The following is a 26889-nucleotide window of genomic DNA, read 5'->3' on the forward strand; positions in this document are numbered from 1 at the left end:
CCGTCTAAATATCAATGGTACCAACTGCACAACTAGTTAATACTTCTGACAGATGAATCAACAGAGAAGGCATTCCTGACAGAAGAAGGCACAGAACATTCCAGAAGACATATCCTGGCTATAATTTCGAGAGACTAAATTCTATTTTTTTATATATAGGTGGGACTTGTATTTATTGAAACAGCATACCATAAGAATCTTGCTGTATTCGGGAATAGTAGCTGGAAGGGATTTATTCTGTTTGTTAATAGTTTAGTTAATTTGTTCACTGTTAGAGTTAGATAAAGAAATTGTTACTTCTTGATTTTAAAGTGAGTGTCAGGGTTTTGTTTTACCTAACCTCTAGAAGTTGCTGAAAAGCACGATACACCACTTTTCACGCTGCTTTTACAGATTATGAGGCGAGGTGCTCCTCATTGGGTATTTCAGTTTTAGTTCTTGGGGGGCGGAGTCAACCTCTGCTTTTATACCACTGTGATAGGGCAGTACATTGTGGCGTAGTAACTGGGGCACAGGGCTCTGGAGGGCCCACTGTGCTGTGGTCAGGGTCCAGAGGCAGGGCAGGGTCCTGTGATTTCTGTCCTTGTTTCTGCATGCCAGCATCCCCAAGGAGTTGTCTGTTTTGGCAACCTATAGTGCAGCTATGTCTGAGACTATGGTCGCCAAAGGGGCTGAAACTAAAACGGATGACAAAACATTCATACCTAATCCGCTGACATATATTCCACTTGTCCCACATTCCACAGTCTCCACCAGGACAGGCAGAAGTGCCCACAGGATAGTTACAAATCAAATACATAGGAAGATTCTTTTTTTAATGAAAGGTCCATTCTGATGTATAAATTTAATTTTGAATATTTGTTTTGTGTTTTTTTTTAATTTTTGTTATGTGACCAAGCTGTTGACATGATGATCAAACAGAGTGAAGGTAAAGTATGAGACATAATTGGGTGACATTCATGACATAATTGGATCACTGATGATCTGGCTAGAAAGGAGTTATAATAATGAAAAAAAACACAAAATACAGCAAAGGCATAGCAGATCACCAATATGGATAGTCAGAGACTTTTTCCCAGGGCAGAAATGACTATTACAAGGGGGCATAATTTTAAAGTGATTGGCTGAAGGTATAGGGGAAATGTCAGAGGTACGTTCTTTACACAGGGAGTGGTGGGTGTGTGGAATGCGCTGCCGGCAGTGATAGTGGAGTCAGATACTTTAGAGACTTTTAAGCAACTTTTGGATAGGCACGTGGAGGAGAGTAAAATGTAGGGTATGCAAGGTAGTTTGACCTTCGTAGGATAATAGGTTGGCACAACATCGTGGGCCGAAGGACCTGTACTGTGCTGTTCTATGTTCTATATTCTGTGTTCTATGTTCTGTCTGTGGAGAGAAGATGTTAATGTTTCAAGACAATGACCTTTTAGCAGAAATAAAGAAAGCTAGAAATGTGATGTTGGTTGTCTCCTCCTTTCTTCTCCTTTCTCTCTTTCTTCCCCTAGTCCCCCTCCTCCTTATTCTGGTCACGGCATAGCTGACAGCAAGGACTGTACTTTCATGATGGAGGGGTTTTGTAGCCTACAGCAGACCATCCTGAATCCTGGCACCTTTTCTTCCAAGCATTGAAGCACTCCTTCAGTATGGTCCAGGAAATATTATTTGATGTCCCTAATGTTCTGATCTGTCACATTTTTGATAGCAGTATGACTTCTTTTATATGCATGCTGCCCACATGTGCATATGTTGCGCACCCGAGCCAGTAGTCCAGATCAAAGGGTATATCTTGTCACCTAGTAACCACCAAATGGTTTGTTGTGGTGGTTCAAATGTAGATGGTACAATAAACTGCTGCAGAATGAATGCATAACTGCTGAAAGGGTAATAGGAACATGATATGCTGCACATCATCCTGCCTAACATATTAATTTTAAAATTCAGTCATCTAATGAAAAGATAATGAGGTAGTTGACTCAGCCGACTGAAGGACAGTTGTCAGTCAAACACCTGATGCCTGAACAGTGTTAATAATAATAAGTTGTCATGATAATAAGAAGAATAAGTGTGCTTAATAAGTGTGAGTCATCACAGCTCAGCTCTATTTAAGACAGGGCTTGTTGAATGCACATGACCAGTAAGCTTTGCATGGTCAGGGATGAGAGATCTCACCCAGAGTGAGACAAACCTGAATAAGTATATAGTTCAGGGAATTTGGAGGCAGCAGGGAGTTCAAAGCAGAGGGAGATAAGTGCTCACCCTTAGGTTTTTTGGTTCATATTTTGGAAGTTCTTTTTCGATAGGATAAGTTGAAGTCCAGGATCAGGTGCCCAGCACAAAAGAGTGACATCATGGGTAAGCCTTAAGTTCATTGGTTGGTGAAGCTGCTAATTTGACTACTATGCGTTAATTTCAGGTTGATAGTAAATAGGGGAAAGATTTACAGGCTACAAACTAAAAGACCAGTACAAAACGTTTTAAAATCAAATTAAGAAGTAAGTAATTAAAATAGAGATCCCACACCTCAGAATGTGTCGTAACACATGTAGGAACTGTTGGACCCTGTTGTGATTCAGAGTGACCACATTTGTAATAAGTATTGGCTGCTTGAGGAACTCTGGCTCAGAGATGATGAGCTGGAGTCTGAGCTTCAAACACTGTGACACATCAGGGAGGGGGAGAATTACCTGGATGCTGTGTTCCAGAAAGGGGGAGAAAAGAGAAATGTTGTTGTAATCAGGAGAATAGACATTGTTCCCTGTGGCCATGATCAAGGGTCTCAAAGGCTGTGTTATTTGCGTGGTGCCCAGGTTTGGGATATCTTGTCTGGGCTGCAAGGGAACTTAAAGTGAAAGGGGAATGATCCAGTTGTTCTGGTCCACGTAGGTGCCAACGATATAGGTGCAAAGTGCAAAGTGGTTCTGCTGAGGGAATATGAGCAGCTAGAGGCTAAATTAAAAAGCAGAGCCAAAAAGGTAATAGTTTTTAGATACGACTTGAGCCAGTACCAAATTGGCACAGGGTCAACAAGTTTAAAGAGAAAAATGCATGGCTCAACGATTGTTGTGTGAGAAATGGGTTTAAAATCATGGGACTTAACATCAGTACTGGGAAAGGAGGGAGCTGTTCCAGTGAGGTGTCCTCTACCTAAATCATGCTGGGAACAGAGTAATGGTGTATTGCATAGCTAGGGCTGTGGATGGGGCTTTAAACTAAACAGTGGAGGTTGGATTCAGTTGCATGGAAAATTATGAAAAAAGTGAAAGGGGTGTAGGGCTCAGCAAAGGTTATTAAAGTTTCCAGAACAAATAATAGGACAGAGAGTATGGAAAGGGTCAGGAATCTAACTTCAGGCACCAGATAAGGGGACAACTATGAGAAGTGGGGCAGTCAACACAGTACTGAATGTGTGGTAGTTAAATGCAGGTAGTATACAAAACAAGTAAATGAGCTTGTAGTACAGATTGAAATTGACAGGTATGATGTTGTGGGTATCACAGATGTGGCTGCAGTGGGACCAGAGCTGGGAACTAAATATTCAATGATACACGTACTGTCGAAAGGACAGACAGATGACCAGAGGGGCTGGGGTTGCCTAGTTCATAAGAAATTAAACTAAATTGATAGCAAGAAGCGATATAGAGTCAGAAAGTGTAGAATCTGTGTGGGTAGACTTGAGGAACCACAATGGAAAAAAACACCCTGATGGGAGTTGTGTGCAGGCCTCCTTTTCGTAGTCAGGATGCGGGAAACAGGATAATTCAGTTTATGAAAAGACATGTAAGAAAGTCACTATTACAATATCGTGGGGACTTCAATATGCACATGGACTGGGAAAATCACATTGTTAGCGAATTTCAAGAAAAGGAGCTTGTGGAATGTCTACAAGATTTTTTTTAGAGCAGCTTGTGGTAAAACCCACAAGGGCACAGGCAATTCTGGATTTGGTGATGTGTAAGGCAGACTTGATTAGGGAGCTTAAGGCGAAGAAACCCCGAGAGGGCAGTGACCATAATATGATAGAATTCACCCTGCAGTTTGAGAGAGAGAAGCTGGAATCAGATGTAATTGTTTTACATTTAAGTATAGGTAACTACAAAGACATGAATGAAGAGCTGTCCAGAGTTGATTGGAAGGGGATCCAAGTAGATGTTTCTGGGGATAATTCGAGAGGGATAGCAGAAATTCATTCCAAGGAAGAAGAAACATCCTAAGGAGAGGATAAGGCAACCATGGCTGACAAGGGAAGTCAAAGACAGCAAAAGCAAAAGAAAAAGCAAACAATGATGTCAAGATTAGTGTCTAGCCAGAGGATAGGGAAGACTTTAAAAACCAGAAAATAACTGAAAAAACAAGAATGGATGGGGGAGAAGATGAAATATGAGAGTCGGCTAACAAGTAATATAAAAAAAGATTGGAAGAGGATTTTTAAAAAAATATCTATAAGGTAAGACAGACGTAAGAGTGGACACTGGGCCACTCTTCAGCCTCTTCAAGCTGAAGAAGTCGTAATAGGAGAACAAAGAAATGGCAGAAGAACTGAATAGGTACTTTGCATCAATTTCCACTGTGGAAGGTGCCAACTGCATTCCAGAACTTCAAGACAGTCAGATTAGAGGTGAGTGTAGTGGCCATCACTAAGGTGAAGGTGCTGGGGAAGCTGACAGGTCTGAAGGTGGATCAATAACCAGGTCAAGATGGTTCCACACTATCCAGGCTGCTCTTTATTCTGTAAGATTCAAACAGATTCCACCCTCAGAGTTCTGAAGGAGATAGCTGAGGAGCTTGTAGAGGCTTTGGTGGTGATATTTCAGGAATCACTGGAGTCAAGGAGGGTGCCAGAGGACCAAAAAATAACAACGGTAACACCCCTTTTTAAGAAGAGGGAGGCAGGAGTAAGGAAACTGTAGACCAGTTAGCCTGACCTTGATCATTTGTAAAATCGGGCTGAGTCAGCATGGTTTCATCAAGAGGAGGCCATGCCTGACCAATCTGATAGAATTCCTTTGAGGTGGTAATAAGCAAGTTACAGAAAGGAGAGCCAATGGGTGTGATCTATTTGCATTTCTACAAGGCCTTTGACAAAGTGCCGCATGGCAGGTTGCTAAATAAGGTAAGAGCCCACGATAAATAAAAACGGAAAGAACTGCAGATGCTGTAAATCAGGAACAAAAACCAAGTTGCTGGAAAAGTTCAGCAGGTCTGTCAGCATCTGTAAAGGAAAAAACAGAGTTAACGTTTCAGCTCTGATGACCCTTCCTCGGAACTGTTGTGAGTGTAAGAGCCCATGGTGTTTGGGGCAATGTACAGGCATAGATAGAGGATTGGCTGACCAGCAGAAAGCAGAGTGTAGGAATAATGGGGTCTTTTCAGGATGGCAGCCAGTGACTAGTGGGTTTTCTGTAAGGATCAGTGTTGGGACCACTACGATTCTGTTATACATCCACGATCTGGATGACGGAACAGAGGGCATTTATTGCTACATTTGTAGGTGACACAAGGATAGGTAGAGGGACGGGTGGAATTGTGGAAGCAGGGAGGATGCAGAAGGATTTGGACAGACTAGGAGAATGGGCAAAGCAGTAGTAGATGGAATACATTGCAGGAGTGTGGAGATTATGCATTATGGTAGGAAGAGTAGAGGTGTGGACTAATTTCTAAATAGGGAAAGGCTTTGGAAATCTGAAGCACAAAGGGACTTGGGAGTCCTTGTTCAGGATTGCTTTAAGGTTAACATGCAGGTTCAATTGGAACTTAGGAAGGCAAATGCAATGTTAAGATTCATTTCAAGAGGGTTAGAATACAAGACCACAGATGTACTGCTGAGGCTATATGTAGCTCTGGTCAGACTACATTTGGAAAATTGCGAGCAGTTTCCTCATACTAAGGAAGGATGTGCTGGCCTTTGAGGGGGGTCCAGAGGAGGCTTACAAGAATGATCATGGGGATGAAGGGCTTGTTATATGAAGAGTGGTTGAAGACTCTGGGTCTGTACTTGATGGAGTTTAAAAGGGTGAAGGTGGAATCTGTTTGAATCTTACAGAATAAAGAGAAGCCTGGATAGTGTGGACATGGAGAAGATGTCCTCACTAGTGGGAGGAGACTAAGACTTGAGGGCTTAGCCTCAGAGTGAAGGGATAACCCTTTTTAACTGAGCTGAGGAGAAATTTCCTCAGCCAGTGTGGTTAATCTGTGGAACTCATTGTCACGAGGTCTATGGAGGGTAAGTCATTGAGTATATTTAAAAGAGAAATAGATTCTTGATTGGTAAGGGTTTCAAGGGCTATGGGGCGAAGGCAGGAGAATGGATTTGAGAAACATATCCGTCATGATCGAATGGTGGAGCAGAATCAATGGGCCAAATGTCCTCATTCTGCTCCAATATCTTATGTTATAATTTCATTTTGACGCCACAGAAAATCTTTTGGTTGTAGGATATCTTGTGAAGTCAGTGACTCTTTGCACAATGAGGAAATCTGCAGTCCTCCTCGAACTATTTACTTGCTCCATCTGCTTCTGTCTGGAAAAAGAAATGTATTCAGCTCTCTTGGAGTGTAGACCTAGTGCCCTTCCTTATACAACAGTAAACTGGAAAATGATGAAAATATTGAGTGTTCCTGACTTGAAAGAGCCAGATTTATAAAGGTTTGTGGCTATGATCGCCTTCACAACCACCACTGCTGTCCTGCTTTGAGGCTGCAGTTATGGTTGGAGTTGGAAGCAGATTTCAGTGATGACCTCCTTGCTGATATGGGGATGTCTTACACACTGTTTCTCACAGATCTTCAGGTGAGTATGGCCTACTTCTTCTCAGTCCTTATCCAGCAATCATTCTTGCTCTGAGTTGTCTGTACTCATTTCTTCCTATGATGCTATAGGGCAAGCTGGATGCAAGCTATTGCAAAAATGTCTGCCAGACATAGCTTTCTGTTGAAAAGGGGAAGGTAATTAACTCCTTCTGTCTCTGACAATGTTCTGAAGGCAACCCATTCTGAAGAAGGATCACTGGACCTGAAACATTAACTGTGCTTTCTGTCCATAGATGATGGCAGATCTGCAGAGTTTCTCAAGCAATTTCAGTTTTCCTTCATTGTTTTGTTTATTTCCTTCTTTCTGTTACATCTTGCTGTCTGTTTGAAGTTACGGGTTCAATATTTTGTGGATCATAGGTGGGACTTTGCTAGACACCCAGAATTTACAATAGCGTGTTCTTTTTGTCTGTAGCAATCCACTTCTTTAAAATAAAACAGATTTTGAATTTAGGAAGTTAAAATATCTCCATAGTACATTAGATTCTGATCCATCTTCATGGCGCTGCAACAGCTAATAGGACTCAGTCAGAAACGAAACTGCAAGTAATTGATGATCTCTTTAAATAACACTTCTCTTTAAATATATTTATTAAAAATAACATTTGTTTTGAAGTAATTTGATTTAAAACTTCCTCTGAACAAAATATGTACAACATTTCTGCTTCTCACACATTCTTTCCTATTAGATGTTCAACACAATGACATCAGCACTGCATTACAGCCAAAATGTTAAGGCTCCCACTGGCAGATTTTAAATCAATAACTGCATTGTTACAATTCTGGACATTGAAACAGTAAAAAGGGAAGCTGAGAGATGATTCTTTTTTCTTGGATTCAGTTTCAGTTTCTGATCCACAGACATTTCTGTTGTGTTGCAATGTTTTGAATTATCAATTGTTGGAGCATAGTGAAGTGTCATTGAATACTCAACTCTGGTGTAACTCAGCATTCTCAGCATCCCAATCCCAAGTGCTGGCATGGAAGCATGATAGGCGCTGACCATTAAATTTTCTCTTCTGCTGTCTCAACCACTGTTAGGATAGGAACAAGAGAGACTGAGGAGATGTCTGTAATCTGCTGTTTAAATTGGGAAAAATGTGTGGCACAAAGGCATTCCAGAAAATTGTTGAGCAGTAGAGGCTGACAGTCACCTCTCATGAATGAATAGAAAAATGAAATTTCTTCTGCTGTGGAGTTGGTTTGATTTAGGATTGATCAGGGTAGCCCACGATCCTGCAGTCCCCACAATGTTTTAAAATCACAGATTGTTTCCACATTTGAACAACATAATGGGAAAGTATAGAAGCTTGCAGTATGATTACAATATTGAAAAAATAACAAAGCTAACTGTTTTTATTTACAAAACATTCTTTGAAATTGAGCACTCTTTTTAGATATAAATTGAGATGTATTGGTTTTAAATTTTAGATTATTAATTATGAACTATTGTAAGAACAAATAACCACAGCTTTAATTTTTTTAAAGAATTGTGATATTCAGTTTTTAGTGTTTTGTGCAGTTAAAATTAAATCAAAGAAACAAAATATCTTATATATATCACACATGAAAAGGACATTTGCTTGATTTGGAGTAGTTACTTGTGTTTGTTGTTTGAATTTGCCAGAAACTGCCAACCACTTGCTGGGATAAAGCTCATCATTTCTTTGATCTCCCTGATTTTCTATCTTGGAAAGCCACAGGTGCAACTACAAGGTATTTATTTACATAAAGTCTGGTATTGCTGCAATAACGACTATTCATTGCTGCACTCGGAGACCTCTGGGAGAAGCAAACTATGCCAAAATGGTTGGGATGGGGGTGGGTGGGTGTGGATGAGGTGGTGGGGCAAAATGATGTTGCAGATGCAGTTTTGGCAAACTTCCATTCAGAGCTTCTGAAATTTAGCCAGAAGATGATATCATCTTGGAGCTTAAGAGGACAAACTATCCTGGACAATATGCCTTAATTTTACAAAGTAAAAACTTGTTTGATGAGACAGTCTTCATAAATTTTCTCATGGTGTGACGGGTGGTGGTGGGGATTGCAGGTGATATTGTGGCTTGAACAAATAATATTAAAGAGAGTTGCTGTTTTCTTGGCTGACATTTGTTCACTCCCCCTTTCCACTGCTTGGTATGACTCAGTGCGTCTACACTGTAAGTAAAATAGTGGTTTAATGTGAAATATGAGAGGCATATGTAGTTTTCTATTTCAAGAAAATGATCTCAAAGAATGAATGCGTTTCTGTTAGCTGTTGTGCACAGACCCAGGATGAAGTGGTTTATTGAAGGGAGGATGAGTGCAAATAACGATAGTTATCACCATATGTAATGCTATCTGTTGGAAAAACTAAATAGTAACTGACACAAAAGACTATTGTAGGTTTGAACAAAATCAAAATAAACTATTTTTAAATATTCAGCTGTTGTATACAAGCACTATATGGAGTAATGTTTGAAACAATTTTCAAAGCAAGAAACTGATTCATGATAGAACTCTTCATGGGATATCAATAACTGCAGAAATGAATTCTTTGCTGCGACAGAATCCATTATGGTTTAGTATGATTGCTTAAAATGCATTAAATCTAGACAGACAATTCACTCTGATAGCAATGGCTTGCTGAGCTGCCAGAAGTGCAATTTGTGGATGTGGCGTTAAACCAAGGTGCATCTGTCCTCCCAGTGTGATGTCAAAGATCCCATTCCATTGTTTGAAAAGGAGCAGCGGAGTTCCCCAGTGTTGCCTGGCCCATGTCTATCCCTTAAACAGAGTACAAAATCTGGTGATTAGTAAATGTTTGTGGGACCTTGCTAATTGTAAGTTAGTTGCTTTATTTTGCTATAATACAATAATGGATGTGGGAGGAGGGTTGTTGTCTACATTATCGCATCAATGCTGTTCTTCAGCTTCCTTGTTGAAACACTCTGTCCCATTATCTAAGAAGCTTCCCACTGTAGTGCAGCTTCTCTATAGGACAAGTGGGAAACTATTCAACCCTTGTCACTTCCCATTCACAACCAGGACCACAGAGGTTTTGTCTTCAAGCTGCAGTATGAAGATGATGCTTGTGTGTGCACACATTCAGATGCCAAGTTCTAAATTATCATTGATCTATTCACAGAGGCATATGAGAGACCGATCTTAGGCTTAACATTCAGATGGCAAAGGTCCTCTACCATCCTGTTCCCACTGCACAACACTGTCCCTGACTATCAAGATCCACAGTGAACTACTGAGAACAATGTGGATCAAATTCCATGTCCTGGAAACTTCCTCTCAACAAGTGCAAACATGGAAGTTGAAGTTCAGTATGGCTTTCAGTATGCCAGCAGAGCCTTCGGCCATCTGAGGAACAAAGTGTTTGATGACAAAAACTTTAAACCTAACACCAAGTTCATGGTATACAGGGCACCAGTGTTACCAGCCCCTCCTGTATGCATCGGAGACATAGATACCTTAAAGCAGACACCTCAGTCCCCTTGAGAAATATCACAGCAAGCTTCAGCAAAATCCTGCAAATCCAATAGTGGGGATAGGTGCTGTGCTGGTGGTGATGTCCATATTGAGCCCACTAACAACCTCCTCTTGTGGCAAAGTAGTAGTATTCCTATTGCCGTACTGGAAGGTCCAGTCACCCAGGTTCAAATCCCATCTCTCCAGAGGTGTGTAATAACATCCCTGAACAGGTTGATTGGAAAAAAATAGAAAATTCCTATGTCGTCCAGATTATGAATGAATTACAATAAAATGAACATGGAGTGATTGCAGTATGTTATTTTCTTGGTTTTCAAATCACTGAAGAAGCTGCTTATGGTTCACTCTTCTGCAGTTATGCCATCTGTGCTCTTTTAGGTTAGATCTTTATGACCATTCATAGTTTTGTGCTTGAAAGTGCAGCTTGTCTTTTGCAACAATATCAGTGTTGACTTCTGAACTATCCAGAGTTGCTTCATTTTCATTGCTCATTGTACCCATTAAGGTATGGTTCTTAATTATTTTCTGTGATATCAAGTGGTTGATGCAGAAGTTGTACTTATAGAGTCATGGAGTCATACAGCATGGAAACAGACCCTTCGGCCCAACCAGTCCATGCTGAACATAATCCCAAAGTAAACTAGTCCTGCCTGTTCCGGGCCCATATCCCTCCAAACCTTTACTATTCATGTACCTATCCAAATGTCTTCTAACCATAATTGTACCCACATCCAACAATTCCTCAAGAAGTTCATGCCATATGCGAACCACCCTCTGTATAAAAATTTGCCCTTCATGTTTTTTAAATCTCTCCTCTCACCTTAAAAATATGCCTGCTGGTCTTGAAATCCCCTAACCTAGGGAAAAGACATCTACCACCAACTCTATCTGTACCTGTCATTATTTTATAAACTACTGTCTGGTCACTTCTCAACCTCCTATGCTTCAGTGAAAAATGTCCCAGCCTAACCAGCCTTTCTTTATAACTCAAACCTTCCATACCTGGCAACATCCTTGTAAATCTCTTCTGAATCCTCTCCTGCTTAATAATATCCTTCCTATAACTGGGAGACCAGAACTGGACACAGTATTCCAGAAGAGGCCTCACCAATGTCCTGTACAGCCTCAACATGACTTCCCAACTCCGATACTCAAAGGATTGAGCAATAAAGGCAAGCGTGCCAAATGCCTTTTTAACCACCCCGTCTATATGTGATGCAAACTTCAAAGAATTATGTACCTGCACCCCTACGTCCCTCTGTTCTACAACAGTACCCCAGGCCCTACCATTAATTGTATAAGTTCTACCCTTGTTTGTTGTAACAAAATGCATTGTGTGGCCTACACTAAATGGGATAGACTTCAAATAGATCGGGCAACTCAAAATTGGGCATCCATGAGGCTTTATAGGCCATCAGCAGCAGCACAATTATACTCTAACACAATCCATAGCCTTGTGACCCAGCATATACACCACTCTATCATCATTAGGCTAGAGCATCAACCCTGGTTCAATGGAAAGAGGGAAAATTCTCATATAAAAAAAAGATTGATGTAGTATCAATAAAATAGTACAATTTATTTGCTGGAAACCCAAGTCTGATCCTCGTGTTCTTCGCTCATTAAATATAATTGAGAATTGTTCTATATTGTAATTTTTAAGAATTTATTCTGTAATCATTGCAAGGAGGTCTCGTTAACTTCTCCCAATATCTGAAGAAACATGTGGAATTGCACTTAGAGAAACTGTTTTGGGATTCTAATATTGAATTATATCAGAATGACATCTGGACCTGATAATTTGTGTTAATTATGGCTGAATAAAAATTTTTATAGGTTCCAAATACATCGGACACTGTAGGTGTCCTCCAAAACAATTTAAATATTTACATGCTGTATTGCTGTTGCTATATTGATTTTAAGTAAAGCCTAAAAGTCATTGTTAGAGTGCTGTTCATGTGTTAATTGTGGTTACTAAAGCCTTCTGGAAAAAATAACTCCTGCTTGTTTACTCAAGATAAAGCCGTTTGCAGTCTGCAAGTCAAAATGTAGTTTGCCTCTTCTACACTGTATCAACAAATGGTAATGTGCAACATGAATTACCCGCATCCAAATCAGCTGAATTGTACCTACAATTATTGTCCATGTGCAAAGTTACTTGCTAACTGATCAACACCTGATCAACAGATTAACTGGTTTTTGAAATTGTGGGATATTATGTGCAAACTGAGTTTTGTTTGCTGGCAAAACTAAAGAGAGTACACTTTAACAATTCTTCTTGAACTCCTTTTAGGGCATTCTAAGGACTTGAAAATGCTATATCTGTATAAGATTAAAAACATAAGTTTGCCATTTGCTTTTGATTATCATTGGGGCATAAATGTAACACACCCTAACTGTGTAGATCAGGCTTTAGCCATCTTGATGGCAAACATCCAATCTTATAATTGAGTGGCATAAATTTTTATTTTAGTGTGAGGGTTTCCTGAGTGTTTCCAGGGAAATACGAGTTGACCTTTAAGATTTAATGCTGCTGATATGTACAGTGCTCAAATCATATAATCCCTGCAGTCTGGAAGCAGGCCCATTTGGCCCATTGAGTAGAACATCCATAGGACATCCTACCCAGGCTCACCCACCACCCCCCGCCCCCACCCCCCCCCACCCCGACCCAACCCTATCTCTGTAACCCCGCATTTCCCATGGCTAATTCACCTCGTCTGCACACTCCAGACACTACGGGCAATTTAGCATGGCCTGTCCACCTAACATGCACATCTTTGGACTTTGGGAGGAAACTGGAGCACCCGGTGGAAACCCACACAGATATGAGGAGAATGTGCAATCTCCCCTCAGACAGTTGCACAAGGGTGGAATTGCACTCAGGTCCCTGGCACTGTGAGGCAGTGGTGCTAACCACTAAACCACCGTGCCACCCTAAATGGGACAGTGAATAGGACAGTAGTTGCATCTTCATCAAAACTAAATATCTGTGAACTCCATGTACAGTATAATAATGGGACTTGAAGATATGCTACACATGCTATCAGAGATCTATTACCTCCAAGATACAATGCTGGGTAACAACCTGACCCACTTTTAGGTCTATCTCAAATCATCATCTATTCTTGCTTTCAGCTTGGTGATACTTTTATATCTTAAATGTGCCAATTAAATCTAATAACATCATTATCATCATAATGAAGTGGTGTTTTTCAAAAACATTGCATGAAGTGGTTGAATATCACTCTTGCAAGGATCTTTTTAACAAGTACAAATGAAGATATTCCCCAGTGATTATTACAGATAAAGGTGTTTCTCTTTTCATTGTAGAGATAGACAACTGAATTAGCTTTGAAATCCTTGGAGACCTTTCCTCAGTAACACAGAGTGAAATAATTTGTTGGAAGCATTGGACTAAGTTGCTACTGGTTTTGCATAAGTCAGCTCAGATGGGTAGCTGACATGATGTTGTCCCAATTCATAAAATTATTAAATCATACACCACCGGACGAGGTCATTTGGCACGTTGTGTCTGCAATAACTCTGAAAGAACTGTTCAATTCATCTCAGTCCACTGATCTTTCTCCATGTCACTGCATCTATGGACAGCCTAATGGCCTTTACAATCTCTCAGGCAACAGGCTGTTGCAATGGCATCAATTTTAAACTACTTACTGTACCTGGAAAGGCTGAAGACTATTTGTATCCTCATATGTAGTCATTTAGTTGTTAGTGCCTTTCCCATTGAAATGAAGCCTGCATATAAGGACCACTTTTGTTTGCACTGTGGACTAAAAATAGGAAAAGATACTGTTTTAAATGAAGGAAAGAAGATATTTGCTATTTTTAAAAGTTGTTGTGGGCTCTGGAGAGCTCAGCATAGTTTCAACCTCTTAATTGGTGAATAGGTGGCTGTGGACAATACAGCAGAAACATGCAGCCTGTAAAAATGGAGCATCAAACTATATTTTTCTCCTTTCCATGGAAGTGTCAAAAAAATCCCTCATAGTGAATTATTCTTCCTCACCTTTCCTCTCTATGCTTCTTTCTATAAATCACCTGTTGAAAAGTTAAGGGAAAACTGTCTTCTGAGCTACTGAAAGGGCAAGTTCTCATCCAGTGAAAGGAAGACTGAGAATCAGTATACCCACAAACTCATGTCATCAACAAGGTGTCTGAAGAAGTCAGAAAGAAATTTTAAAAATCGAAGGAAAACATTTCATCTACACCTTTGTCTGAACTGGTGCTATTGAACTGTGTTTCTGATTTATTTCTTTGGGCACCTATAATCATGTTTGTGTGTCTGTTTGCACGTGTAAATGGGAATTTTCAAAAGGGATAAAGTTTAAATTATATAGTTATAGATTGGCAAGTCAACTCGTCTAGTTTTCCCATTAGTTTAAAACATTTTGATTGCAATAAATATCTCTTGTATTTGAGAAAAAAACTGATGCAATTTTTCTTTTTACTGGAATTAGAGTGAAGTAGCATTGGGCAACTTGATGGTTTAATCAAATTTTCACATTTGTGACAACCCTGGAAATAGTGAGGCTTGATTCCAGTGCACTGCACCAGTGTCACTTAAGGCTAATTAAGTTTTGGATTTCCTGCCTATCCTCTTCTTGTTCAGTTCCCTGTGCCTGACTCTGACCACAAGGGACTTGCTTTGAATTGGAAACGAGACCTGACTCAAGAAGTAAAAAGTCAATGTCATTGTCTGTTAGCTGAATCTTACTCTTTTTTTGGCTAAATGCATGTTACATCATGTTTTTTGAAGGATTTATTACCAATGGGGCCAAGCATGTTTTCCCACTGTATGTTATCAAACTTGTCTCATTATCAGACTTGCCTCATTAACTACCTACCTACCTTTATGGCAACCCTCACAGTGGATACCAGCCCCATCTTACCACGCATCATTCAGAACAACTCACCACTACTGGGATATCCTAGAATTAACAGACATCCTTGCACACACCCTTTTAAAAGGCTTTTGTGCAACCAGACAAGCACAGTCAGTCTGGAGCTGTCCTGCAGTGTTCCTGACATTTGCTCCAGAAGTGGTAGCCTGGTACAACATAACCCTGCTTCTGGACAGGGATATAGAATTCCTACTGGATGGTTGGTGCAGACTCTGTTCACCCAGGACAGCAGCAGTGGCCATGGCACCAGTCCACGCCAACCTGTCCTGAGGTTGTCTCAGCAGTCTCAGCAATCTGGAGGAATGCCCAACAGTGAAGAAAGAAGATCAGTGCAGTTTCAACAATCCGAAGGAAGGCTGAGCACTGTAGGAAGAAGGTCAATATCCCTCCAACAGCATAAGTACCACCATCTTTTCTCTGACACGTCACACTCACTTTTCCTCTGCTATTGTATCTACGACTGTTACTTTCTCATTATTGCCTGCAACATCTTTGTTCACTCACTGTCATCCACCTCAACCCTGACATCACTAACTCTACATTGCCTACTTACTCACTTAGGACACCTCCTCACCTGCACCAAAAATAACAGCTATGCCACCCATTTCCATTTTGCTTTACCATCTGCCAGTCTCTCATTCCACAGCCCACAGGAAGACAGAAAGAGTTGAGATGACACTTGGCTGCTCAGACCTTGATAAGGAGCGAATCCCAACTCTGATCACACCGAGTGGCTGGCTGGCTGACTGACTGTGCCCAAATTCCTCAACTGATATTGAAGGCTGTCCTTGAGTTACTGTGCTGGACTTCCTCTCTGAAAATTACCCGCCTTGACTGGATTGAAGCCGGTTGACAACCATGACAAGCTTCTTGCCTTTGTATCTGTGCTAAACATCATAGCTAGATCAATGTAAAAGAACCTGGTAGCTCTAACTGAGGGTGCAAAGTACAAAAAGGCAATGCAAGACAGTGGCAATGCTGTGAACATCCATGTAGGCTCAGGGTTTGTCAGTGCTTTGACAGCAGTTGAAGAACACCTAAGGCCTGGCATTTTGAAATCACATTGTTACCAATGAAACATTTCCAGCTATTTGCTTCCCATCATTTTCTATTCAATTATTAAATTCTGTGGAACAGGTTTTCAGATTACTGGTGTAAGCTTCTGATGAATTACAATTTTATTCAATCAACTCTTTAAAACTAAATTAATACAGAGTTTGTGCAATATTAAATACACAATATTAGAAGTATAGCTGGTAGAATTATTTGATTTTTTTGGGATATGTGACAGTATAACTCCACTGGGTTGCTTACTGGAGAGAAACTAGATTTGCTGTGTTCTTCACTAATTTAGCAGCCGTCCACATTTTGATCAGGGCTGGCATTTCTTCCCCATGTGAGTCACCTGCTCAAACACATCTTAAAATGTATAGATGGATTATCCATGATGTTCCTTTTATCAGTGTGCTCCATTTACTTGCTCAAAAAGGCCCGTTAATTTTGTCAGATATTTGTGAATAGCAGATACAGGGGATTTAGGGTGGCACAATGGTTAGCATTGCTCCCTTACAGCACCAGGACCTGCATTCAATTCCTGCCTTGGGTGATTGTCTGTATGGAGTTTGTATGTTGTCCCCGTGTCTGCATGGGTTTCTGCTGGGTCCTCTGGTTTCCTCCCACAATCCACAGATGTGCAGGTTAGGTGGATTGGCCAAGGGAGAATGCGGGTTTACAGGGTTAGGATGGGTTGTCCTTCGAAGGGTCAGTGCAAATTCGTTGGACTGAATGGCCTTTTCCACACTGTAGGGATTCTGTGATTCTCTTATTATCCTACCATCAGGGCTGAATGAAAAGTGGTGAAAGAATATTGCACTAACCTCAGCATTGTTTAGTTTTCAATTTTTGAAAATTCCCATCACGAGCTGGATATTCCAATTAAAACTGAGGTGATGATCTACAAGAAGTTGAAAAGATTGAGTTTTATTTGCCCATTTAAAGAAAGTTTGACTGTTATTCTCAAATACCCTCTTAAATAGAAATGCACTCCAAATATTAATAATGTGTTCTCACTGAGGCCCATATTTACTTGTGTTGGTAATTCTGACAAAAAGAAAGACATTCAAAAGCTGGAAAATGAAGGCAGCAAACAGTAACAGACTTTTTAATGTTTATACTTTTGCTCTAAATCTGGTTTTCATCCTGAAAGATGTTTACAGAAATGATGTGAAAACAAAAACATTTTAATTTGTTAAAGCCCGCTAAGTCTTCATTAAAAAGCATTCCAAAAGTAAATTTGTGCAAGATTACACTAGGGTTTACAATCAACATCTGAGCTATTAAGTTCTGTACAGAACTGACATTAGCTAAATTAAAGGAAAGTTTTCTTAGTGCCATTGCAACTTTCAACCAGTGGTAAAATATTTATGCAGTACAGGATTATTATAAAATGCTTGACAAAATGTTAAAGAGATCTTTTGTACATTTACTGAAGGCCAGAAGTCCTATCTAACATAGACTGGAAAATTGCAGGAAAATTGTCTTTTATTTACCAATATGTTCTGCTGGAATCAAGGCACAATAATTGTAACACATAACTTAGCCTTTCCCATTATTTCAATGCAGTTCACAAAGTGCATTTTTGAGTGGTTGCATGTCTGACCAGGGGCTACAAAATTGTGAAAGGCTCTCATGAGTTCAAGTTAGCCTAACAACTTGAACAATCTCCTTCAGAAACAAATTTATCCAGGATTATGTCAGGGTATGCAATCAATTAAAGGGAAGATGCATTTTAGTTGGAGCAGATGTTAAAAGTCCCTGTAGAAATCAGTCTAATCTTGAATAGACTCAAGAATGGCACAACATGGCTGAAAGCAGACTTCAAGGTTTTCCCATGTTGTATTGGAGGCCCTGAGACAGGAAGTAGAGAACAGGAAGATGTAATCTATCAACAGAGGCTCAGGAAGTCCTCCAGGCAAATTTTGTGAAGGCAACGACATCAATAGCCAAGGCAGAATTTGAACATCAAGGGCCTCGATACAGTGCTCAAGAAATTCTATGACCTTGTCAATGTCATCAAATTCAGTTAATGTAACTTCAAATGTTGTCTGCCTTGAACTGCTCCCTAACCTCACCCATTTCCTTGGACCACACTCCATCGCTCCATTACCAATGATCTTTACTAACGATGACTCATGTTTAACTTGCATAGTTTCACTTACCTTCACACACTGAGAAATATTGCAAGCCTCAAATACACATCTCATAGATGGTACACAATGTTAGTGTTCAACCGTTACAGCCATATCACCAAGACTTTGCATCACACTCACTAACACACTCTCATGCCCTGTGGAAATCTAAGAACAGTACATCCACCAGTTCACCTTTATCAACTGCACGTGTTACCTTCTCAAAGAACCCCAATAGATTGGTCGAGCATGCATCTCTATTCACCAAGCTGTATTGACTCTGCCTCATTACTCTAATTTATTCAATATTCTTGCTATAACATCTCTAATAATATCTTCTAACATTTCCCTATGACAAACATTAAGCTATTTGGCATGTGATTCCTGCTTTCCATCTCTCTCCCTTTTTGAAGAAAGGAGTAATGTTTGCTATCTTCTCATCTTATAAGACCATCCACAAAGGAAAGGGTTTTTGGAAAATTAAAACTAATATATAAAATATCTCACTCATCATTTTTAAGACGCAGGGATGAGGTCCATGAGGACACACGCATTTGTCAGTCTGCAGTTCCAACATTTTACTCTATGATTTCTCCACTGATTGTGATTTTGCTGAATAATTCCCACACTTCCATTTCCTGATTTATTGCTGCTTCTGGGATGTTACTAATATCGTACATAGTGAAGACTGATACAAAAAACCTGTTCAATTCATTTGCCATTTCCTATTTCCCATCATTAATGCTCCATTGCCACTTTTCATAGATCATGTTCATGTGTTAACTCTTTTCACTTTCAAATATATACAGAAAATCTCACTATCTGTTGTTATATTTTTGGCTGGCCTTCTCCCATACTTTAACTTTGCCATCTTTATTAATTTGATGGTAATTTTTTGTTGTTTGTTATATTCCTTTCAATTTTCCGGCCTGCCACCGATCTTTACACAAGTATGTGCATTTCCAGTTTGATTCCTACTATATTCAACATTTCTAGTTAACTATAGATCGTGAGTCTGACCGGCTGTGCTTTTGTGCCCTCATTTTCCTCTTATTTAGTTTTAATAAATAGCCCATTATCCTGGTAATTGCAAGAAAAAAAGCTTCGACAATGTGTGTTTTTTTTAAGCATATTCAGTTCCACATATTATTTTAATTCTTGCTTGACTGTGAATCCCCAATATTTGCCTATGATGTACATTGGCTAAAAGTCTCAAAAATAGAAAGTACTTCTTGATGTTTGAGTTTCCTTGTCTTTAAACTGTTGCATCAGTTCAGGATTAGTTGATCAGCATAATTAAATGCATCATTTACACCTTATTAGATCAGTTTTTTTTTATTTACACTGATTTTCAGGCTAATTTTAAGGACTGAGTGGTTACAATGAAAATTTCTCTCTGAATCTTCTTGCCTTCTGGAATTTTGCATTTATGGAGATATTGCCATGGAACTATCCAATAATGCCGGACTGTAAACCCTGCTGCAACCACTTGGGGATTTTAGCTGTCTCTTTTCCATGAATACTCCCTCATGAAAATATTCTTTGGCTCAAGATTTATATCCTGATGTATCACTTGAAAATAGTAGAAATGGAATTTAAGACATGCTGGAAATAAAAGAACTGCATGCGTGGTGATAGACATGTTTAATATGTAGGCCACTCAGAGTGTCAGTAAGTGAGTGGGAACCTGCATCAAAGATGTGCTACAGTGATGTAAGTGTGAATGCAGGAAAGCTTTTAATTGTAAATTTCATCCTGACTATGTATGTGCTTCACTAGATGCAGTGTAAGTTTGGGAGCATGGCATTGGTGAGCAATAAACATAGTTGACAGAGAATAGTTCAAAGCTGTGTACCAATTACTTAGTCATAGAATAATCATAGAATCCCTACAGTGTGGAAACAGGCCCTTCAGCCCAACAAGTCCACACTGACCCTTGCAGCATCCCACCCAGACCCATCCCCCTATAACCCACACACCCCTGAATACTACAGGCAATTTAGCACGGCCAATGCACCTAGCCGGCACATCTTTGGCCTGTGGGAGGAAACCCACGCAGACACGGGGAGAATGTGCAAACTCCACACAGACAGTCGCCCATGGCTGGAATCGAACCTGGGCCTCTGGCGCTGTGAGGCTGCAGTGCTAACCACTGAGCCACCGTGTCACCATGTCCATCAGTTTTCTTGGAGTATGATGTTTCCTTTTGCATATATATCCAGTTAATATTTTCGGCATGAGCATGATCACTGTTTACAAAGTAGTGTTGTTCTCTGAAGATGATGCCCACAGCTACCAAAAAAAGGACAGCCTCTTTGACCTAATCTCAACCAATATAGACTCAACTTTGCTTGCAATGCAGCGGAGTGTTGGAGTACCACTGTCTAATTTAGCTGCTTTCCCACAGACTTTTTCATGTGTTTTAAGTTGGATTTCCTTTCATGTTGTTTGACCCAGATGTTCTGATGATCTTTTTAAAACCTGTCAAAAGATTTAAATGTATTTTGAGCCTTTCCAAAAATGCTAATTTCTACCCACATAAACTCACATTAGTTGCCTGCATTTGTTTGAGGGGAGACTGTGGCATATTGGTCATAGTAGACTAGTAATCCAGAATCCCTAATATTCATGAGTTCGGTTCCCACCATGTCAAATGATGAAATTTGAGATTACAAATTTGAAAAAAAATTCTGGAATTGAAAGCTAGTCTAATGGCAACTATGTAACGATTGTTGTTTAAAGAGAATTCTGATTCTCAAATGGTCTTTATCTTTATCTTGTTTGGCTTGCAGAGACTCCATACCCACAGCAAAGTGGTTGACTCTTTGAAATGCGCTTAGTAAGCCATTTAATTCAATTGGCAAGAAATGCTGGCCTAGCCAGTGACACCCACATCCCATAAATGAAAAAAAAATCAGCTAATCCCGTGATATTCTATTTTATATAGTGTGGTCCTCTGAGAAAGAGTGAAATTTCTTATGAGCTGGAAAAATACATTCTGTTGTGTTCATTGGTCAATTTGTCACCATTCAATTATATATGTCTGTTGACTGTTTTCTGTTTTGTGTGCTTATGCTCATGTCAAGCTAAAGTCAAATTACAGAGAAGGAGAAGCTGAAAGCAAGCTGGAAACTTACGACTTCAGACACTTTACAATTATTCATAATAAAGTCATGTTCCCACATAGAACCTAGCATTCATCTCTGAATATATCCAAAGTGTAAAACACAATAATTGTTGACAAAGATGCAGTATATATTAAACTTACAATGATGGATGTACCAGCAAATAGAGGAATATATCGGATCAATGGATTTCAGGGTACAAGACCTATTCATTCACAGTCAGTATGGATTATCACATATAGCAGTGACCTACAGAAATGAACTCTCATCTATTTCCTCTGAGCTGAAGGTCACTGAATGTTCAAGAAGCTGTGTAAGAGCTTTTGAAAAATATTTCTGCTTAAAAAATGTATGATGATTGAACAATATACATTCCAGCAGAGATACCAGGGAAATGGTGAACCCATAAAACTAAAGTGGCAGCAGATGGCTTCTTCATGTAAATTTAGCACACTAATCAATAGAAGAAGTCATGACCAACGTATAGAAAAAGCTTCAGATCCACAGTTGAGGAACATCTACTCATGTAGATTGATGATTTATTTATTTTTTTTAATGCATTCACGGGATGAGGGCATCGCTGGCTAGGCAGCATTCATTGCCCATCCGTAATTGCCCAGAGTCAACAACATTGCTGTGGGTCTGGAGTCACATGTAGGCCAGACCAGGTGAGGATGGCAGTTTCCTTCCCTAAAGGGCATTAGTGAACCAGATGAGTTTTTCCTGACAATCGACAATAGATTCATGGTCATCATTAGATTCTTAATTCCAGATTTTTTTTTATTGAATTCAAATTCCACCATCTGCCATGGCGGGATTCGAACCTGGGTGCCCAGAACATTATCTGTGTTTCTGGATTAAGAGTCCACAAACCTTGACAGTCTAAATTGAATCCATCATGTCTGATCTGAAAAGGAAGCCTAAAAGTGTAGTCTCAGACACAGAGTTACAGACAAAGCTTGATCAACTAGCTCAAGTACAATGTTTACAAACAAATAGTCTGCAACAGGGTTATCCATGCTTCCCATCACAGTCAGATTCCTTCCAAAATGTGCCCCAATTGTGCAGGTACCCATTGAGTCTCAAAACCATGCACTGCTTCTGTGAAACTCTTATGCAAAAATGAAACACATTGCAAAGATGTATAGGTCATTGAAGAAGAACATTTTAACAGTGAACACAAAGAGCAATCTACTCTGAAGGGTCAAATCCAGCATATGTCTACCATCATGTATGGTAAATCATGAGTTCATTAAAGGATTGCAAATTCGAGTTCACCAGCGTTTCATTGTCTATTGTCATCCATGTTAGCATGGAAGTCTTTATGGTGAGCAACACGTTTGCAATTTTTCACAAGTTTCTCTCACTCCTACAGCTAATACTGTTCACATTTATGATGGCTCAATTTTTCATGTTTTGGGAACAGTCACAGTTTTGGTATACAATAAAAATTTCAAGCCAGATAAGTTTGTATTCTATGTGGCCAAAGGCAGGAATTATGAGATATGGAACAAAAGCAGAAGTTGCTGGAATAGCTAAGCAGGTCTGGCAGTATCTGTGAAGAAAAAATCAGAGTTAACATTTCGGGTCCGGTGACCCTTCCTCAGAACTAGAGAAGGGTCACTGGACCTGAAATGTTAACTCTAACTTTTTCTTCACAAATGCTGCCAGACCTGCTGCACTTTTCCAGCAACTTCTGTTTTTGTTCCTGATTTACAGCATCCGCAGTTCTTTCGGTTTTTACTTATGAGCTACGCTTGGGTTCAAACTAGAATATCCCACTGGAACTAATGTGATTGATGACAATGATTATCTAAAACAGTATTCTTCCTTATTTACTGGAATTGGGGAGATTAAAGTGTACTTTCAAGCTCCTTGCATGTCAATTCTGCTATATCTGCAAAAAGTGTCACAAGAGGTGAAACAACTTGAAGTGGACAATATCATTAAGCAAATCAACTCGTTCAAATGGATATTGAACCTAGTCTCTGCAAAATTAACAAGCCTAGGCTATGTACTGACTTTGGCTAACTAATCCAACATTTACAGTCTCTTGAATCTCGCCATTCAACCATACATTCTTTAGCTACCATTAGCCCAGCAAAGTTTATATTTTACAGCTGTTGTCACTTCAAAAGATGTGCTTCAGTACTGCAGACTTAAGTGTGAACTAAGGTCAGCACCTAATACATTCCAGAAATCATTTCTTTAATTCACCAAATTTTATGGGTACATGCCTCCGTAATGCCCTTGTGATCTATAGAACATCTTGTTATGTAATGCACATGTACTTTTAAGGGAACGTACATTATACTGCTGTCAATCACTAACACCTCAACACAGCATATAATGTATTGTCCCGTGAGCCTGTAATCAAAGGAGCGACAGTTATAGAAGTCAGAAGCGTAGCCTCTGAGTTAACTCTATGTATCTAATCTAATTGCAAATACAGAAAAAACCTATATCACTGTTTTACTAATCCATGTTGTATGATTGGTATATTTATGACAAATAAAAGTTATCCTCCAAATCACACACCATCCTGACCTGGAAATATATCACTATTCTTTCAGCATCGGAGTGTCAAAATCCTGCTGGAAGGTCTGGTCCATTTTCAGAAACTGGGTCTCTGTTACATTTGGTTGTCAGACTCTGATGTTAGCAGTGGGATGACTGTGGGATCTTGCTGTGCATAAATTGGCTACCAATGTTTCAAAATTCTAAGAGTAATGTTTGATTATAAAGCGACTTAGGACATCTTGTGATTATGAAAGGCACAGTATGAATTTAAGTCTTACTCTCTTTTAATCATATAGCCAGAAAACCTGATTGTATGGCAGCTGAGAACTGGCAAAGGTAGTTGTCTTTTAGCTGCAACCTGATGGCCAACAGCAACTGAGAGGATGAATGACACAAGCTTGTTCCAGTGCTCTCAATGATCAATTCAATGATACCATTTTCCTATGCTAGCTTCCTATTGCTGATGTTAATAGTTTTTCGAAATTTATTGATTTCAGTATTGAGCCCAATGACTGGGATTCTATGACCCTCTTGGGTTGTAAATTCCAAACATTCACCAGCCTTTGAATGAAGAAATTCCTGTATATCTCAGTCCTAAATTGTTTGTCTGTTTATTCTGAGACTGTGTTCCCCAATTCTAGACCCTTATTATTCTAGACTGTCATTATCCATCATTTTTGAGGGTTTTACTGCTATGTTCCACCAGATAAGAGCCCTGAAACTTCACCTCAGTATTTCTTCCAGGGTGGAGCTACTGACAATACAGAACCTCCCCAATACTGTTGGAATGCCATACCTACTATGTGTTCGAGTCCTGCAGACTAACTTTAGCATGTGATATTCTGATTGAAAAAAACTATCGAAAACTTCGTCAAAACAGTATGTTTTCAACAAAACTTAAAGGAAGAAAGAGAAGTAAACGCACAGCAACGTTTAGGAAGAGAACACTAGAGTTTAGGGTTGCATTGCAGTTCAAGGGTTGATTACCAATACTGAAATTATTTGTAATTAGGTACGCCCAGAGATCAGAATTGGAGAGTGCAGTTATCTTGGAAGGTTATAAGGATGGAGGGGTTTACCGATGTAGAAAAGGACAAGATTATCGATTTGGAGACAAAGATGAAAATTTTAAAATTGAGACATTGTTTAGGAACCAGTGAAAGTCAGCAAGCACAGAAGTGGGAAATAGATGAATGGAACTTAGGAGTGATTTAGAACACAGGCAACAGAATTCTGTATAATCTCAAATTTACAGGGGGTAGAATGTGGGAAGCTGGCCAGCCACCCAAAGCCTGTCCACAATCTACAAGGCACAAGTCCAGAGTATAATGGAATATCTCCACTTGCCTGGATGAGTGCAGCTCCAATGACACTCAAGAAGCTTGACATCGTAATGTCAAAACAGCCCGCTTGATTGTCACCACATCCACAACCAAACAGTCACTCCACTACTCATGCTCACTAGCAGCCATGTGTACAATATACGACATCGACTGCAGAAGCCCACCAAAGATTCTGAGACAGCTGGGTCAAAATTCTGGAATTCCCTCTCTAATGGCATTGTAAGTCTACCTATAGCACATGGACTGCAACAATTCAAGAAGGCAGCTCATCACCACCTTCTCAAGGACAACTAGGGATGAGTAATAAATACTAGCCTAGTCAACAATGCCCACATCCCACGGGTGAAATAAAAAAAAATTCATCTGAACAGTAAAGTATCATTTGTGTCACTGCTGCTTTAAAACATTCAACGGCAGATAAACTGAGGCAGGATCTGAGTTGGGTGGTTATTACAGAGTTGGAACTAAGCTAGCTTATTTTTAGTGCAGTTGTATTTGAAAACTCATCACTGTGTCTGATATGTAATACCAATGTTGTGGACTGTCTGGTTACACCTTAGTTATTGCAGAAAATTGAAGTCAATGGTGAGGTAATAGAGTTTGTGGTGAAATGTTTGGAGTATGAACCACGTCAGGACACACATGTCGTCCTACAGATGCCGCAGTGAAAAGAGTAGCAAATTTGAAACTTAAGTCTGAAGGAAATTAACTGTCAAGCTGAGAAACCTTATGCAGTACAAAACTTGGATCACAACAATACCTCCTTTGCATACAGAATTACTTGATCAGAATCAGAGATTCTACTTAGGAATAAAGTTCTCTCCATGTATAAAGGAAATCATTTGTAACACTAGAGGGTTAATGTTTGAGTCAGTTATTACTGGGTGAAAGATATAGTATTTTTAAAAAAATTGTCATTGCAACTTTTTTTCATGTGAATTGTATGTTTATTTCAAATGTACAAATCACCACAGCTTCAAAAAGGTGAAATGCTGGTTATAAAGAACCACATTAAAACAAAAAGCTATTGCTTGACTTTTATATTGCCAGTATGTTTAAATTTTGTTTTGGGGATACTAAATCCTTATGTGGGCAAATGAATAAATTTTGATGCTTATACTCTTTTTTTGCCACTTCAGCAGTTTGTGATTCATTGATATAAAAATTAAAAATAAAGCCTCTGTATAGTAGTTCCGTAAAACCTTAACGGAATAGAAGCAATAATGAGCCATTTGGCTGATTTTCCACCTCAGCTGCACTTTCCTGCAGATATTGCTGGATTCAATTAGCATTCAAAAATCTATCTGTGACTTAACTCTTCTTAATAAATGAACATTCACAGCTGTCGAGGATAGAGAATTCCAAAGGTTTACAACCATTTCAGTGAAGCAATTTTGTTTCATCACAGTCGTAAAAATCTGAACCCCTTAATCTGAGACTGTTATCACTAGTCTAGACACCCCAGGCAAAAGAAACATCCAACATTAACCTTGTCAAGCCCC

General features: G+C 39.5%; 1 protein-coding gene across 2 annotated transcripts in view; it reads left to right on the plus strand.

Moving 5' to 3' along the window:
* Positions 1-26889, plus strand: part of fggy (FGGY carbohydrate kinase domain containing) — a 310186-nt gene that overhangs the window by 75650 nt on the left and 207647 nt on the right. For both annotated transcript variants that reach the window (XM_048601899.1, XM_048601900.1), the window contains one exon: positions 8434-8522. In XM_048601899.1, the coding sequence (XP_048457856.1) occupies positions 8434-8522 (89 nt within the window). The remainder of the gene's footprint in view (positions 1-8433; positions 8523-26889) is intronic.

Source organism: Rhincodon typus, chromosome 10 (genome assembly GCF_021869965.1).
Source record: "Rhincodon typus isolate 14 chromosome 10, sRhiTyp1.1, whole genome shotgun sequence".
NCBI classification, from domain to species: Eukaryota; Metazoa; Chordata; class Chondrichthyes; order Orectolobiformes; family Rhincodontidae; genus Rhincodon; species Rhincodon typus.